The sequence below is a fragment of the Gymnodraco acuticeps genome, unplaced genomic scaffold (assembly GCF_902827175.1).
Source record: "Gymnodraco acuticeps unplaced genomic scaffold, fGymAcu1.1, whole genome shotgun sequence".
NCBI lineage: Eukaryota > Metazoa > Chordata > Actinopteri > Perciformes > Bathydraconidae > Gymnodraco > Gymnodraco acuticeps.
Genome location: NW_022992351.1, coordinates 42,453 through 57,180, shown reverse-complemented (window position 1 = coordinate 57,180; position 14,728 = coordinate 42,453). Strand labels below are relative to the sequence as shown.

Below are 14,728 nucleotides of genomic sequence, written 5' to 3'. Positions count from 1 at the left end.
TGAAAGTAAACCATCACAGAAAAAGCAATGTAAGATAAAAGCCTGTTTTTAACCACAGATAATGGTGAATTATGTCGATAGTGTCCGCTCGTTTTTATTTAATTGTAATCACTTTGACATCCAACTCATTCAGTTATAGATACAATTGATTATTTTTATTGATGCCAAATGATGATCTCATCTCATTTTGAGGCAGTGGCATAGATAGCCTGAAAAGTAATGTGTGTGTGCTGTTTGTCTTCCATTCTGACATCAGTGAAGCCAGAGTCACTCAGAGCTGTCATGTAGGCATCCGGGCGCCAGTTCTCCCCTGGCATTACTCGCTTTGCTGCAAAAGCAGCAACACTTGACAGTTTCATCCCAGTCACCATCAGGCCTCCTGGGTGGGTTCAAGAGTGATGAAAGAATGACTGTGCAGGAAAGCACTACTAAACAACAGCCATATTGCTCGGAAAGCTACAACTTGTCGGATAACATATCTGCCTTGAAAATAAAGTCTGTGTTATGGTTACAAAGTGATGTCTTACCTGGTTTCATTACCCGGTGAATCTCTGTGGCTCCCTTCTTGAGGTCAGGCCAGAAGTAGTAGCAGTTGCAATGGAATACTCTATCTACAGTGCTGTCTACCAGAGGCATTGCTGCTACATCACAATGGTGTAGGGTCACTTTCCCACTGGTCACAAGCTCCTTCATCAGCTCACTTGCCATCTGTAAGAGAAAAAAAAGAGATATCCTTCAATTAAAAAATGTGTAAAGCCCCCCACTTCAAATACAAAAATGGCCCAAACTTAGGGTTTTCTCGTATGTTTTCTGCCTTCTTGCCAAGACTTCAAACAGAAACAGACTTAATTGATTTAAATACTGTATTCCATAATGTCAGTATTCATTCCTGACCTGATGCATGTACGCTGAGTAATCCAGCCCTATAAGATGTCCTGTGGGCGCTGTGAGCAGTTTGGCTGCTGACTGCAGACCTAGACCCGGGCCGTGACCCAGCTCCAGCACTGTGTCTTCAGGTTGGATCCCTGATATCTGCACAACACTCTCTTCAAGAGCACGGTTGCGTACCGTGAGCAACTTACTGACCAGCCATCCTGCCACTGATCGTGTAGGGTGGCCCAACTGTTTTCCCAGTTTTTCCGCAAACATCGCTGGAGAACTGTGACAGCAGACACATTTTTATACAGGTGGTTACAAGACTATTTCAAAAATGTACAAACACAAAATAAAATGTAAATCATTCTTACTAGTAGGCCTATATAGCAAACCCACAAATTACAAATCTTTACTATTTTAAGCACTGGTCTTTTATTAGTGACGGGGTCGTACTGTTTAGAGCAGTGCTTCTCAAAGTGTGGTCCGCGGACCACTGGTCCGTGAGCGCCCCCTAGTGGTCCGCGAGTATATTGGTAACATTTCACATTTGAAATAAATAAATACACTTTTCCGCACTCTCGCGGGAATATCTCCGCAATGGAGCGCGCTGAAGTTTCAAGAGGTCCTTGGTATGAAAACGTTAGAGGTATAGTGGAATCGTGGCATTACTTTTTTTTATCAAACATAAGTGCCACTTTTTATATATGTTTGACCTTTGTGTGACACCTGAACAACCAGATTCTTCAAAACTTGTAGATTTGCTGTCAGATTTTCAGGTAACCAGCAGACAGGGCAGGTATTATAAGGATTAGCTACACGAAGAACCATTTGAAACCGTTTATCGCGCGTTTCCACTGCAGTGGGTAGCTCGCCGAGCGAGGCCTGCAGTGGAAACGCGCCATAGTCCACATTCGAATTGCACCTGCATTATTTCCAATTATTGCATTAAATACATGCATTGTGATTGTATAATTTGAGTGGGGGGTTGTGAAACGTAGGCTCTATCATTATAATTAATAATATTATTATTAAAGCAATAACATATAGCCTATTAATGAAAAAAAGATTGGCCAAAATACTTTACTTTACTTCAGAAAAAAAACCTAGTGCGCTCTGCCTGGCTACATTACCTAGCTGTTTATATTAGCACCTCCAGGAAAATGGCATATTTCTATATAGATATATGGCGCGCGTTGCATTATGGGTAGCTCGTGACGTCACTGTGTGTGGAAGAATAGCCTCGGTGCATATGTTTTCTGTTCGGAGGCGTCCCATTACAGTGAACTTGTTTCCAGAACATGTCAAGTCTCAACATAGTGAGTGCATTAAATTGGTATTGAGTGTTACTCGCCGGATTAAACACTTTACCTAGTTCGTCGTCGTCTAGTCTTATCCTGTAACCAGTCTGCTCCTGTAAACTCAACGCTGGTCTTTCCTTTGGTTTGGTTTTCCTTTAAGCCAGTAAGAGGAGGAGCCTGAAGGACTTTCTGCTGTAATAGGCGCGCACGGCTCTGTGTACTGCAGTCTGTCATAAATGTATCCACATGTATTCTCACCTCTTGCCATTTAACTTACATTCAGAACACAATGATCCTTCATGCTATATGTAATGCGTGAAAGCTATGTGAAATCTATGTGCTTAAACTATACGACATTATTTATGCATTGCTCCAATAAATATGTTGCTAGATCGCTCAAGTGCAATGTTGTTGGAAATGTCCTCCGCTGTTGCTTCATCCAATCAGATTTGTAGCACACCCATGACAAGGATTGTGTGTTTCTTTCGTTTTCATTTCCCGGAAGGGTCGAATCGAATGTGAAAAAAGTGGAGTTTTATTTCTTCGAAAGTTACATCCTGTTCTTTCTTTATTTAATATGGAGTTCGTGGAGATCTGACATGCAGTTTGTTAAATTTTTCGGACGAGTTACATCAGAGGATTAGTGTAATTGTTTACAGTCGAACAGATAAAGGACATTTCCATGGAGAACTTTCCCCCGTCACCTTTGGTCAAGGTAAGTTGAGGTCACAGAAACATATGTTGTCTTTATAAAGCAGAGATATAAACAGAGCTTTTATAGGATTGAGAGTTTTACATTTGTTATTCTATGGCCAACTTCCATTGCTAAGGCTACTGCAAATGTAACATTTGGGTGAAATGTTTTAAATCCCTCTACATTGTTGTTTCTTTAATGCATTATAAAACATTATCAAATGATCTGCATTCTTGTTTCTATACCACCACTGATTGGAGTTGAAGTGTTCTTATGGCAATGTGTGTTGATATTTTGCAGCTAGAAAACAGAGCAAACACTCCTCCATCCATAATGCCCGGAAGGCAAGTCAACATTCCTCTCAGTGTGCATCACTCCCCCCCTAAACAGCTTCCCTTGCACAGCCCTCCCATACAGGAAGACCTTTGGCATCTACCTGGACGTCTGCGTAAGTCAAACACTATTACCTTAAAGATACAACTCCAGCATCAGCAAAAGTAGACGTATCTGCCTGTAACATAAACGCCCTCTGTAACAGTGTGCTTTTAATGATTTGCATCTGTTTTATAGGAATAAACCCATCTCTGTGGGACAAAGAGGACGTTGGCCACTGGCTCCATTGGGCTCAGAGGGAGTACTCACTGCGGAGGCCTGAGAAGGGACGCTTTGAGATGAACGGTCGTGCCCTCTGCCTGCTCACCAAGGAGGACTTCAGACGCCGCTGCCCCAGCTCAGGTAGAAATGAGTGTGCATGCAGAAAGAGAGTATGCTGACTAGTTTTACCCCAGTGTTTTCATACGGACCTCCTTCCTTTTTTACAGGTGATGTTCTGTACGAGATTCTACAGTATGTAAAACAGCAAAGGAGGAGTGTTGTCAGTGACCCCCAAAATGCATCTCCTTCCCCGGCAACTGGACGCAACCAGAGCCCAGTCAGCTGCCAGATACCCTCACAGATTGTCCAAGAGCCCCGGCCTCCCACAGTCAGCCAAGGTCAGCAATGTCTAGAAATAAACTTTAACACGTATTATTCACAGGAAAGATATGGACAGCAAACCATAAAGGTCAGATTGTCATGTACTGTCTGCGGAGTGCATGGCAGAACAGACACGTCCTGTTCATACTAACACGTAGTTGATTGTTGGAGTTGTTGGTGTATCAAATCAAACTCATTTATCCTGGTTAGATTGTCGAAGTGATTATTTCCTCCTTAACACATGCAGGAATTAATACTGTTTTTTCCCTATACTTGTTGGGGCCTTGACATTTTATTCTCAAACTTTGAAGTTCAAACCTCTGTGTCTAATAGTCTAGATGTTAAGAGGTCCCCTTGTCATGTGATGTTAGAGTATGTTGTTGAATTAACTGAACTGCATATTATATTGTGTTATGCAGCTGCACACATCAGATAAGTGTAGGTATATTGTGAAATATCTAAAGTTTTGCACACACATTGTACTAGTAGCGCCTCAAAACTGCATTCTGTTGTTGAGTAAATGTACTTACACCAATGCTGGTTAAGGCATTTATGCGTCACTAGTGGAATACTAATGCACTGTCTCACAAACAAGGTGCTTTCCATTAAAGGAAGCTGGACGTGTGCCAAAAGGTGTGTTGTGTTATATTACAACTCCAGAATATATAATAATGTCTTTGTTCATCAATGTTTCTACAACATGTTTGTGTTGTGCATTGCTGTACAAATATTTAAGCTGTTGTAAAGTCACTTTTGCTTTCTGTTAAGCTTTTGTCACAGTTCCTCATATTTCTCTCTCACAGTTTCCCTCTCTTTCGCCACTGCAGTTTCGGCAGCTGCTGTACCAACTGTGATCCGCCAGCCACCCTTGATCGTTTACACACACCCTGCTCCACTCACATCTACCAGTGTGTATAATTTATAACAATCTCAGAAAGACAATGCCCAGCAGATGTAATCATTTGCTGTGATATCTGATTATGTGTCCCTCCCTCTTTGTTGCTCTCTCTATCTTTCCTTCTCTCTCTTTCTTAGATGGACCAGCAGCTGTCTCTGCATTGCCCCCCAACCAAGTTCAGAGTCCTGTCCAGTTAGAGACTGTCAAGGAGCCGCTCAACCTGTCCAGTCGGGAGAAGCAAAGGAGCTCAGTGTACCCCGCCAATGGCCGCATCCCAGGTACATTACTTATTAACAATTGCATAGTATTTACTCTACAAATATATAAAGTTTAAACATATGTGTTTTGTATGTTTTAAAGGTGCACATATAGGCAACAAAAAATGAACTATTTTCTAAAACTGCCATACGTATATTCTGACCACTAGAGGGCAGACAGACTCCAAGACACAAGTCTGAAACAGGTTTTCAGAGCAACGTCAGCACGGATTAGGTGTGTTCTTCCTTGTAGGAGTCCACTATTAAGCTGTAACATTGTTCATTAGCTACATATTCTTCTTTAGCTACATCTCTATGCCTATATGAGTGTATGTGGGGGTGAGCAAAGAGCAACACAGACTAGAAAACCCAAAACAATAATCTATGTGTTAGTCTGAGCTGGAAAATGCTTCAGACTGGGACAATTAGTCCAGTTAAATGTTATTCGCCAGTTCAATTTTATTCTCCTATAAATGTTGCTTAAGGTAGCCTTAGTGACACGCTCCCTCATGTACAGTATGCACCTGACAACAGATGCCTACATGCTTAGATATGAACACTGCTTTACAGTTGTACTTTAAAATGAATCTTTTCTTTTTTGGCTTCTTGAAAGTAACTATAATAAAAGCATTATACATTTTGGCAGCATTTGTCTTATTGCTGTCTTAATCATGGCCAGAGTGCAGACTGCTGTGGGACTATGTGTATAAGCTGCTGTGTGATGACCGATACCAAGAATACATCCGATGGGAAGACCACGACAGCCTTGTGTTTAGGGTGGTTGATCCCAATGGACTGGCTCGTCTCTGGGGAAACCACAAGGTGAGCACTGCTCTGTTTCTTTTATCTTACAGGGAATTTCAAAAATGATCTAAAGACAAAAAATTAAAGACATGGGTCATAATTAATTTAGTCACATGGGCCCTTGATGATGTGTGATCTCTTATTACAGAACCGAGACAATATGACCTATGAGAAAATGTCCAGGGCTTTGCGGCACTACTACAAGCTCAACATCATCAAAAAGGAGCGGGGACAAAAACTTCTCTTCAGGTCTCCGTCCAATTCTGTTTGTCTCGTTCCCTTTCTGTATTCTCCCAAAACAAAACACACACATTATTGCCTTTTATCTGCCTCCCTTCAGGTTTCTGAAACTCCCACATGACACAAAGAAACTACATGTTGACCCAGTTGAGTCCCCTGAACACACTTCACCTCAGGAGACAGCAGACAGCAGTCCTACGCAAGAGTTCAGTGAGGACCATTTTGAGGTTTCACCTGATCGTGCTTCTCCGCAGCATCCTCCATAGAAAATTAACCATGGATTAAATGTCCTAAATGCAATACAAAAACACAGTGATTACATAATGCAATGGACACTTGTGTTCCGAAAACAACCTTTGCATCTACAAGTTTAACTAAATGCACTGCTAGGTGTATTTATAGAGGATTTTTGTAACTATGATATTGCTTTCTATTTTTCTATGAATCAATGTACATAACTGTGATCAATACGAACACTAATTGAAAAGGAAAACTGTGAAATAAATCACTTCAATATTCGAACGGACAAATATTCATCAGCTGAGATTTTTTAGGTTTGCTCAACACATAAAAAATAAAGATGAACTCATTTTAAAATATAATATAAGTCTTGCAATAAGTGATGTATCCAGTTTGTTTCAGACTGTTATTAAATAGGTTCAAACAGGGTGGAGTTTTTTTCGTGCTGCAGGTAAAATGCCAGTTAATACAGTACAGTAGTTCATTGTAGAATTAGTTGTATTATTCAACCTAAAGACAGTGCATTTGTGAAGTTTAGTTTTGTGTTGAGCCTATTGGTTCGTAATTGTAATGTTTTCCTGCTTGAATAAATATCCTGTTAAGCATTTTTTTATATACTATGGTAACTGTTACTGTTGAAGCTCAGGGGTTTAGCACAAGTGATTTCTTATTTGGACATACAAAGTATGACTTATTTTGCAAGCTGCATATTTGACAAAACCCCCACAAAAATCACTGTATATGTACAGTAAGGGTGTTTATACTTAAGCTATTGTGAAGGACCAGGATACACAAAAATAAGGAGGGCAGGTAAAGAATGAAAAATATGGGGATTGATTAACCAAAAACATATATCGTTTTTAGGATGGGAAACAAAATGATTTAAGAGGAAGGGAGGGGTTAATTATTTATAATATAAACAGATATACTGTACTCTTATGTCTAAGCATAAATTAATGAACATAAAACTATAAAAAGTGGGTGACATGTTGGGTTTTCTTCTGCCCAAGAGCCACTGCCTTCTTCTCCACACTGCAGGCATTTATAACAACGCTGGCCAGTCCATAGTTGAGTGCAGTGGAGAAAATACTGTTGTCTACTTAAAGATGGGTGTCTTAGGAGAAGTGGCTTCTTTAAACACCAGTTTAGGGGAATGGCACAGTCCAATTAACGAGGCGCATCTACATAGGCAGGTGTTGTTCAGCAGCTCAGCCTTTTGCCAGGAGCAAGGTGATTTTCAAAACACTGACAACATAGGGGTTAACACAACACACAATTACGCAATCAATCTAGAAAAATAAAGTTGGTTAAACATGTGTTTAGAATGGTGTCTGTGTATGTATGATGTTAAACAGAAATAAGCGTAACCTTTAGGATGTGTGATTGGTTGTGATGCTTGTAGTTAAAGCCTTCACAGCTATGCAAGGCAGGTATAGTGGCATTACACAACATTAGTTTATTAGCTTTCTTCCCTCACGTCATTTCACCTATACATTCAATATGTAGTGGTCCCTTCTCTTTGGTTGAGTCTCATACCAAACTTATTGATTGAAACTCCTGGCTGTAAAATGTCCTCAAATATATGCCTCCTAAAGCCATAAAACTGTTGTTAGTCAGTGTTTCCAGTGCAGTAGGGCCCCCCAATGTTAAAGTTGTTTTTTGTTGAAGGAGAGACAGTGTGAGGTTTTGGCCTATTTAAAATGAGACAAACAAACAAACAAACAAACAAACAGAAAGGTCAGAAATGCAAGGCAGTCACTCGAACATAGTGTCTTTAGCTAAATGTTTCAGTATTAGTAAGCTCGTAAAAAAAATAGACAATATGTGAGGAAAACATAAACACATACAGAGTAGCATTCCTGCCTCACCTGATGATTTGCTAAAAAATTAGGGCAGGAGATTCCGTAGAGTTGTGCAGATCTGAGCTGAAGTTTTGCTACTTGATTTTCAGAATGAATTATAGTGCTTTATTTAGTTTAGTATGATAGCAAAACACATTTTTCAACTTGATGTCTTACAATAGTGCCTTATGTTCCTTTAGAAAACCATAACTGTGAAATCCTCAAAAACGGTTTTCCTAAAAAGGTCAAAAGTACATAAAGGAAAGGACTTGTTTCAAAAATATTTTTTATATATTTGTTCTTCTTTGGATTTGTTTTTTAGTCATTCGGTATTGCCAAACATGTTTATTTGTTAACTTTTCGGAAATGAAACAGACAAAAAGCCATTGAGAGAGCAGCATGCACTGTATATCACATGGGCTTGACCAATATGGTATGTCTAATTTGGATTGGTTTTAAGACACTGATCCTGAAACAGTCCCCACTGTCCACTGGATTCCTGCTATAACTCAGTCTACATCAAAAGAACGAAATCTGTATTTGCTTGAGCAGTAATACTTTTCAGATTAATGATTGAAAACATTTAATTTGACAGTTTAAAGCCTTTGGAAAATGGCTCGAGGAATTTCAAGTTATCATTTTAGTGAAAATCCTCTTTCAATTTCCTTCTCTGGATCTGGATTCATGGCTACCTACCAGTTAGGGGTTGCCGAATGCTTCCTAAATAATGCACCGTGGATACTGCGCACGGCACCTTGTGTCCTGGGTGCCTCTGCTGGGTCTCTGGTGGCAGCTGCTGTAGTCTGTGAAATGAGCATGAGTAAGTGACTTTGTCTTATTTTTTAAATCTACCTCTGTTGCATATATTCACTGTTTCTGAATTTAAGTCTTCAATTTTCCAGTAACTATTCGGGATGAGATGCTGCATTTTGCCGAACAAATGCAGTCTTTTACACTTGGGCCATTTAACCCTGCAATGAATGTTTCCCACTGGTTGGAGAGTATTTTACACAAGCATCTTCCTTCTGATGCCCACCAAATGGCCAACGGGCGTCTCTCTGTGTCTATGACACGCCTGTCTGATGGCAAGCACATTCTCACGTCTGATTTCCAGTCAAAAGAAGATGTAGTGCAGGTGAGTTGGCATCCTAATGTTTAAAAGAAAACCTACAGTAAGCAGGTTAGAAGCAAAAATGTAATTTGAACCATGTCTATTTATATGTAGGCTTTGCTATGCAGCTGCTTCGTGCCTGTTTACTGCGGTATGCTGCCTCCATCCTTCAGAGGAGTAGTGAGTATTGAATGGCCTTATCACAATGTCATAATAAGCACATTCTGCTGGTGTGAATAATAATTGATGTGATCTTTTTTATAGTATTATTTGGACGGGGGCTTCAGTGAAATGCAACCAGTGCTGGTGGCACCCCACAGTGAGACCTTGACTGTGTGTCCATTCTCCGGAGAGATAGACATCTGTCCCACCGACACACCTTGCAGTTGGGACATGGTGGTGAGTGGCAGCACCTTGAAGATCAACACGGCTAACGGTTCCAGGATCATGAATGCTCTCTACCCCATGGCTCTAAAGGTAAGACCCCTTTCAAAATATGGAACAATAAATGAAAGTGAACTTCTATTATGATTCAGATTTAATTTAATATTCTTTGGAAGATGATCAATTGTTTTTGTGCTACAAATTGACACTATGAAAGACCCATGATGTGTCAAACTAAATGTTTAAGTGAATCCCTTCCGATAATCCCTGTCTAGATTGGATGAGCCTTTACTACCCACATGTTGATGAATCATTTTGAATGAATAGCACCTCCATTGTGAAAAACATTTCTAAAAGTATCCGTTAAAACATAGAATTGTATTTCTGCGCTTTAGACTCTGGAACAGGCCTACCACAGCGGCTACAAGGATGCTATTAATTTCCTTCAAAGCCATAGTAAGTCAACTTTATCTATAGATAAAAACATGCAGATTTAAACATGTTTACACACAATCAATCTACTTTTCCCTTGTATGCAGATCATGGCCGATATTTGATGATCCAAAAATTATCTCAAGGAACACTTGACTGTAACCAAACAAAAACGTGCATGAATCTGAAGACAGACACAGAGAAGGAGATACAAGTGGAAAAGCAGACTGCTACACTGACATCTTTTACACCCAAGCGACCCCAGCAGAAAGTCAGCTCTACTGAACATGAACTAACTGGAGAGAATAAAAACCCTTCTCTCCATGTTGACATGAAAAAGAAAGGTATGTCTGGTGTACACACTTGTACTAAACTGACAATGATTTACAGACTGCTCTGTTGTTCAGATGTAAATACATTGTTCATTTAAATTACCTGTCCACAATTGGTCAACAAATGTCTGTAAAAACTGATTTCAGCAATCGGTTAACTACATTTAGCATAACAGATTCTCCCCCCCCCCCCCCACTGGATTTGTAAGTTACAGTATAGCCGCTTTCACACCGCAGGACTTGCCGTACTTAAAAAAGTACCACGGCACTGAATCCGCCAGGGGGCTAGTGCCAATCACATTCACACCGCAGTACTTTCCCTGAGGCAAGATTACGCTGACGTCACTTCGTCTTCTTCTTCTCTGGGTTTACTGGCAAGGCCGCAAAACCACTTCACGGAGAGTACCAAAAAAAACGAGAGAAGAAGAACTACACGGGGGAGGGGGTATAAAGCCCACCCGCTGTATGAGGCGTTTGTTTACTTTCCGACCTCAGACATGATGGAGTTCATAAGGGTAATTTACAAATAAAATACCCCATTATAACAATGGACTTTATCTTTATGTATTTATTATTATATATTACCCCCTCAGGCTGATTTTGGAAAAGGACATTAACCCTTGTTTGGTGTTTTTCCCTTATTTATCTAAAACAAATGACATGATAAATGACTTGTGTTTATGTGTGTAAGACTTGTGTTTCTGCCCCTGCCATTGCTGCATAAGGTTGCAACATTGTAGATACATTCAACCACCGACACCTGTCTGCTCTCACATTCTTATATTCTGCAAATTTGGGGTGGGACACAATAAATAAAGCTTCGCCAGTTTGTTTGTTTTATTGCACAGTCAAGACATAACAATAACGGCATCACGCTGTTCCAGGTGTGTCGTATGCATGTAAATTGAAGTTAAATAAAAGTGTGAAATGTAAAATAAAGTGTAAGTAGTTTCAAAACAATGTAACAGTGGCAATATATATAGCAGCAGACACACCTTAGTGCAAGTTAGGTGTCAGTATTAAAAAACAGTGGCAATATATATATATATAATAACAATAGAAAATCGTTACCACTCTTATTATTGTGTCTTTAATTTGTTTATAGTCCTGCCTGAGTTTCTTTATTTTTACCCGGCATCCGTGTGCCCTGTGCACGATTCCCAGCTCAAGTAGCTTTTGCGAACATCGCTCAAAACATTTGGAGTTGGGAACTGCTTTCTGTAGAAGCTGCTGCATCCCGTCCTCAGAGTAAATTGCCAGAAGCGCCGACACTTCCTCATCATTCCACCGCTCCGGTGTTGTAGTACGTGTGGTCATAACTGCTTTAAAGTACAAAAAAACTACTCGCTCAGATGTGGATGTGGTTTTGTAGAGTCTAACGGGGGCGTGGTTTGCAATTCGCCCAGCCAATAGAAATAGAATAGAAATTGGCACTCTTTTATCACCAGGTTCGTACCACCTCTCTAGCAGGGACTGAAAATGGCCAAAAGAGTTCCCGGCACTGAGTAGTCCCGGCGGTGTGAACGCGACATTATTGGTACTAACGGAACTAAAGAACCAAAGTACCAGGGAAAGTCCTGCGGTGTGAATGCGGCTAATGTCTTGATTTGTAATTTCAAAATGAATGCTGAACCAAATGTAGAGATTGTTATACCAATTATTTGTGAAAACTTGTGTTTCAGTTCTGCTCCGCAACGTAGTGACCTATCACAGCAATGTTGGACTCCCTGCAAAAATCTTCTCCAACCTGATCCTCCCTCTGATGCTGTTGTTTCACACACTACTTCAGAGTAGACACAGGTAATACAAATACAGAATGTTAACATAGTTGTTTCGGTCTGTCTTCAGTAATTATGCAATGCTAAGTTAAGTCTACTGGCTGGAGCTTCATACTTAGCTTACAAATATAAGAGTACGATCAATCTTTTCATCAGGCAAGTAATATATATTTCAAATATTAAGGATTCATTTGAGGCAGATCTGGAGGAATCCATGCATTTAAACCAACAAATCATGACCAATCTAACTTATGTCATACTAAACCCTGGAAAGTGTATTGACCATTGAATCATTCAGGTCATGGTTACTGCATGTTGTGGTTGTAGTTATACATTTAAACAGAGACACAACTATCAATTGATCAATTTAAGAAAATATGGTGTGCAGTTATTCATTGAGTCTTGTCACTCTCTCTCCCCCAGGCTTGAGTTTTGGTTCTGGGCTTGGCATGTCCTGAGGCACTTTACTATATTCTCTTTCAACATATGCATGGGCACCCTCAAGAAGAACATAAAGGATCGGTAAGATTGCATCCTGGAATCATTGCTCTTGTAGTGTTAACTGCTTTCTGAAAGTCCTCCTTTTGGGATTAGTGGTTGCATATTGTATATTTTCTTTTCTTTGTAATATCTCATGTCTGACCCGACTTAATTTGGACTGGACTTGTCTCTTTTTAGGCTTGACCCCCCCATCCTGCTGTTGCAGTGGCTGATAGCACTTCCATACGAGGCTCCCAAAAAGCAGAGGCCCGCTGCACCTCGATGGAAGTTTCTCTCTTCTGCCCATGGAGGAAATGTTGGCGTGGGAGACGAAAAAGATGGTTCATCCCAGAAGCATTAACAAGACTAGTTAATGACGGTTGATGTAATTTAAACACTGTATTATGTTTAACTCTGGTCATAAAGGTAAGCCCTTTAGATTTCCAATGAAGAGAGAAACAAAGTATTGAGTTTTGCATTAATTCAAAAGGGCTTTATAGCTTGATGATATGTTTCTAATATTGTTGTACTTTCTAAACCACATGCAGACCTCCACTAAGGCATTGTTGTAGTAATAATCTAGTCAGCCATGTACTGGATTTGGGGTATCAAAATACCAAGCGACACTACACAGAATACTTGCCCTCAATAATTAATTGAGGGCACAGTCACGCCATCAGGAAATGGGAGCGTGATCTGATTTGTCACTGGGTTATCAAAGTGTCTTAAGATCAATGGACACAACATTGTGGAGTGGGTTAAATGTCAGTAACTGGGTTTATGTTATGCTGTACAACAATTTAATTCTTATCTTCTAAATATTCCTATGTTATACCTATTGAAAATAATTATCAACATTGGTTAATCTCTGAAATACTAATGCGTACATAATATTTATGTGTTTTAAGCCTACAGGGATTTCTGATACCAAAACTAAAAGGTCCACTGCTATTGGAATAATGGTTAGTGGTTCATCAGCTGATTTATGTAAAACAGTATTCACTTGTACTCATTTATGAGTAATGTAGCGTTCAAGTGCAACGTCCCAAACTAAACCATTTGCTGCTAGAGAAATTTTAGCTCCAAGGCACTTATCTCAAGTGTTACTCATTTCAATTCCCTTGAGAGGTGACAAACAGTCCTGTGATGTGATGTTTGAACACTGCCCTCTTTCACTACTCGCCCCTTTTGAGCGTAAACATATTATACTTTATAACTGCTGTTCATTGATATGATGTTAGGCATCAGGGGCCTCTAGCATCTCCTCATTGATTTTTTAAAAGTTGTTGCAGGAAAATGCTATTCTGTCAAATGCCGCCAGTGTCAGGCGCCAGTATGTGCTCCGTTGTAACCAACATCAAACTGCTTTTGGAATCATGTAGACTGCAATTAATAAATGGGACTACTCCTATTCCTCTTGTACAATGTGGTTGTTATCTTTGTCATCTATGTGTTGCAGTGACCCTAATCAAAAATATTAACCCTTTTACCCCACCTTTCCATGTTGAACTATGGGAAACCTTTGTTAATCAGTCAAGGCCATCGCTGAGGTTAAAGGTCCCATGTCATGGCCATTTCTACTGATCATAATTCCATTGTTGAGGTCTACTAGAATATATTTATATTGTGCAATTTTCCAAACTCACATTGGTTTCTCATACAGCATCTCTGTATAGTATGTGTATTCACTCTCTGTCCTAAACGGCTTGTTGGAGATCCTGTCCCCCCCCCTCCCTGTGAGCCCAGTGGCCGTCTGCGAGACAGCGAAACCCAGCCCGAAACCAGCCCGAGCACACACACACACCCGCAGCCTGGCTGTGAGTCTGTGTGTGTGCTCACACACAGACTCACAGCCTCGTCGCATTATGGCCTAAGCCTAAGGCACACCTGTGCAATAATCATGCTGTCTAATCAGCATCTTGATATGCCACACCTGTGAGGTGGGATGGATTATCTCGGCAAAGGAGAAGTGCTCACTATCACAGATTTTTTCAGATTTGTGAACAATATTTGAGAGAAATGGTTATTTTGTGTATATCGAAAATGTTTTAGATCTTTGAGTTCATCTCATGAAAAATGGGAGCAAAA

General features: G+C 40.1%; 3 protein-coding genes across 5 annotated transcripts; 2 read left to right on the top strand and 1 right to left on the bottom strand.

Annotated features, from left to right (window-relative positions):
* Nucleotides 1–78: 78 nt before the first annotated feature.
* zgc:194242 (uncharacterized protein LOC100005854 homolog) lies at nt 79–3,693 on the bottom strand. Of its 2 annotated transcripts, none has more exons than XM_034209580.1 (4): nt 3,511–3,693; nt 895–1,159; nt 528–708; nt 79–379 (listed from the first exon to the last, which is right to left on the bottom strand). In XM_034209580.1, the coding sequence occupies exons 2-4, from the start codon at nt 1,147–1,149 to the stop codon at nt 183–185; spliced, it is 633 nt and encodes a 210-aa protein (XP_034065471.1). In that variant the 5' UTR covers nt 1,150–1,159; nt 3,511–3,693; the 3' UTR covers nt 79–182. The 2 variants fall into 2 exon arrangements, with proteins under 2 accessions (XP_034065471.1, XP_034065470.1); XM_034209579.1 differs by lacking the exon at nt 3,511–3,693 and adding an exon at nt 2,245–2,423.
* etv7 (ETS variant transcription factor 7) lies at nt 2,483–6,895 on the top strand. Of its 2 annotated transcripts, none has more exons than XM_034209577.1 (9): nt 2,483–2,889; nt 3,169–3,316; nt 3,439–3,603; nt 3,690–3,860; nt 4,647–4,751; nt 4,879–5,019; nt 5,678–5,820; nt 5,951–6,051; nt 6,143–6,895. In XM_034209577.1, the coding sequence occupies exons 1-9, from the start codon at nt 2,857–2,859 to the stop codon at nt 6,306–6,308; spliced, it is 1,173 nt and encodes a 390-aa protein (XP_034065468.1). In that variant the 5' UTR covers nt 2,483–2,856; the 3' UTR covers nt 6,309–6,895. The 2 variants fall into 2 exon arrangements, with proteins under 2 accessions (XP_034065468.1, XP_034065469.1); XM_034209578.1 differs by having other exon boundaries at nt 2,485–2,889; nt 4,671–4,751.
* A 450-nt stretch (nt 6,896–7,345) lies between these two features.
* Nucleotides 7,346–14,065, top strand: LOC117542092 (1-acylglycerol-3-phosphate O-acyltransferase Pnpla3). The gene is made up of 9 exons (XM_034209576.1): nt 7,346–8,943; nt 9,026–9,258; nt 9,349–9,414; nt 9,499–9,711; nt 10,014–10,074; nt 10,158–10,394; nt 12,065–12,182; nt 12,584–12,682; nt 12,839–14,065. The coding sequence occupies exons 1-9, from the start codon at nt 8,736–8,738 to the stop codon at nt 12,999–13,001; spliced, it is 1,398 nt and encodes a 465-aa protein (XP_034065467.1). The 5' UTR covers nt 7,346–8,735; the 3' UTR covers nt 13,002–14,065.
* Nucleotides 14,066–14,728: the final 663 nt, after the last annotated feature.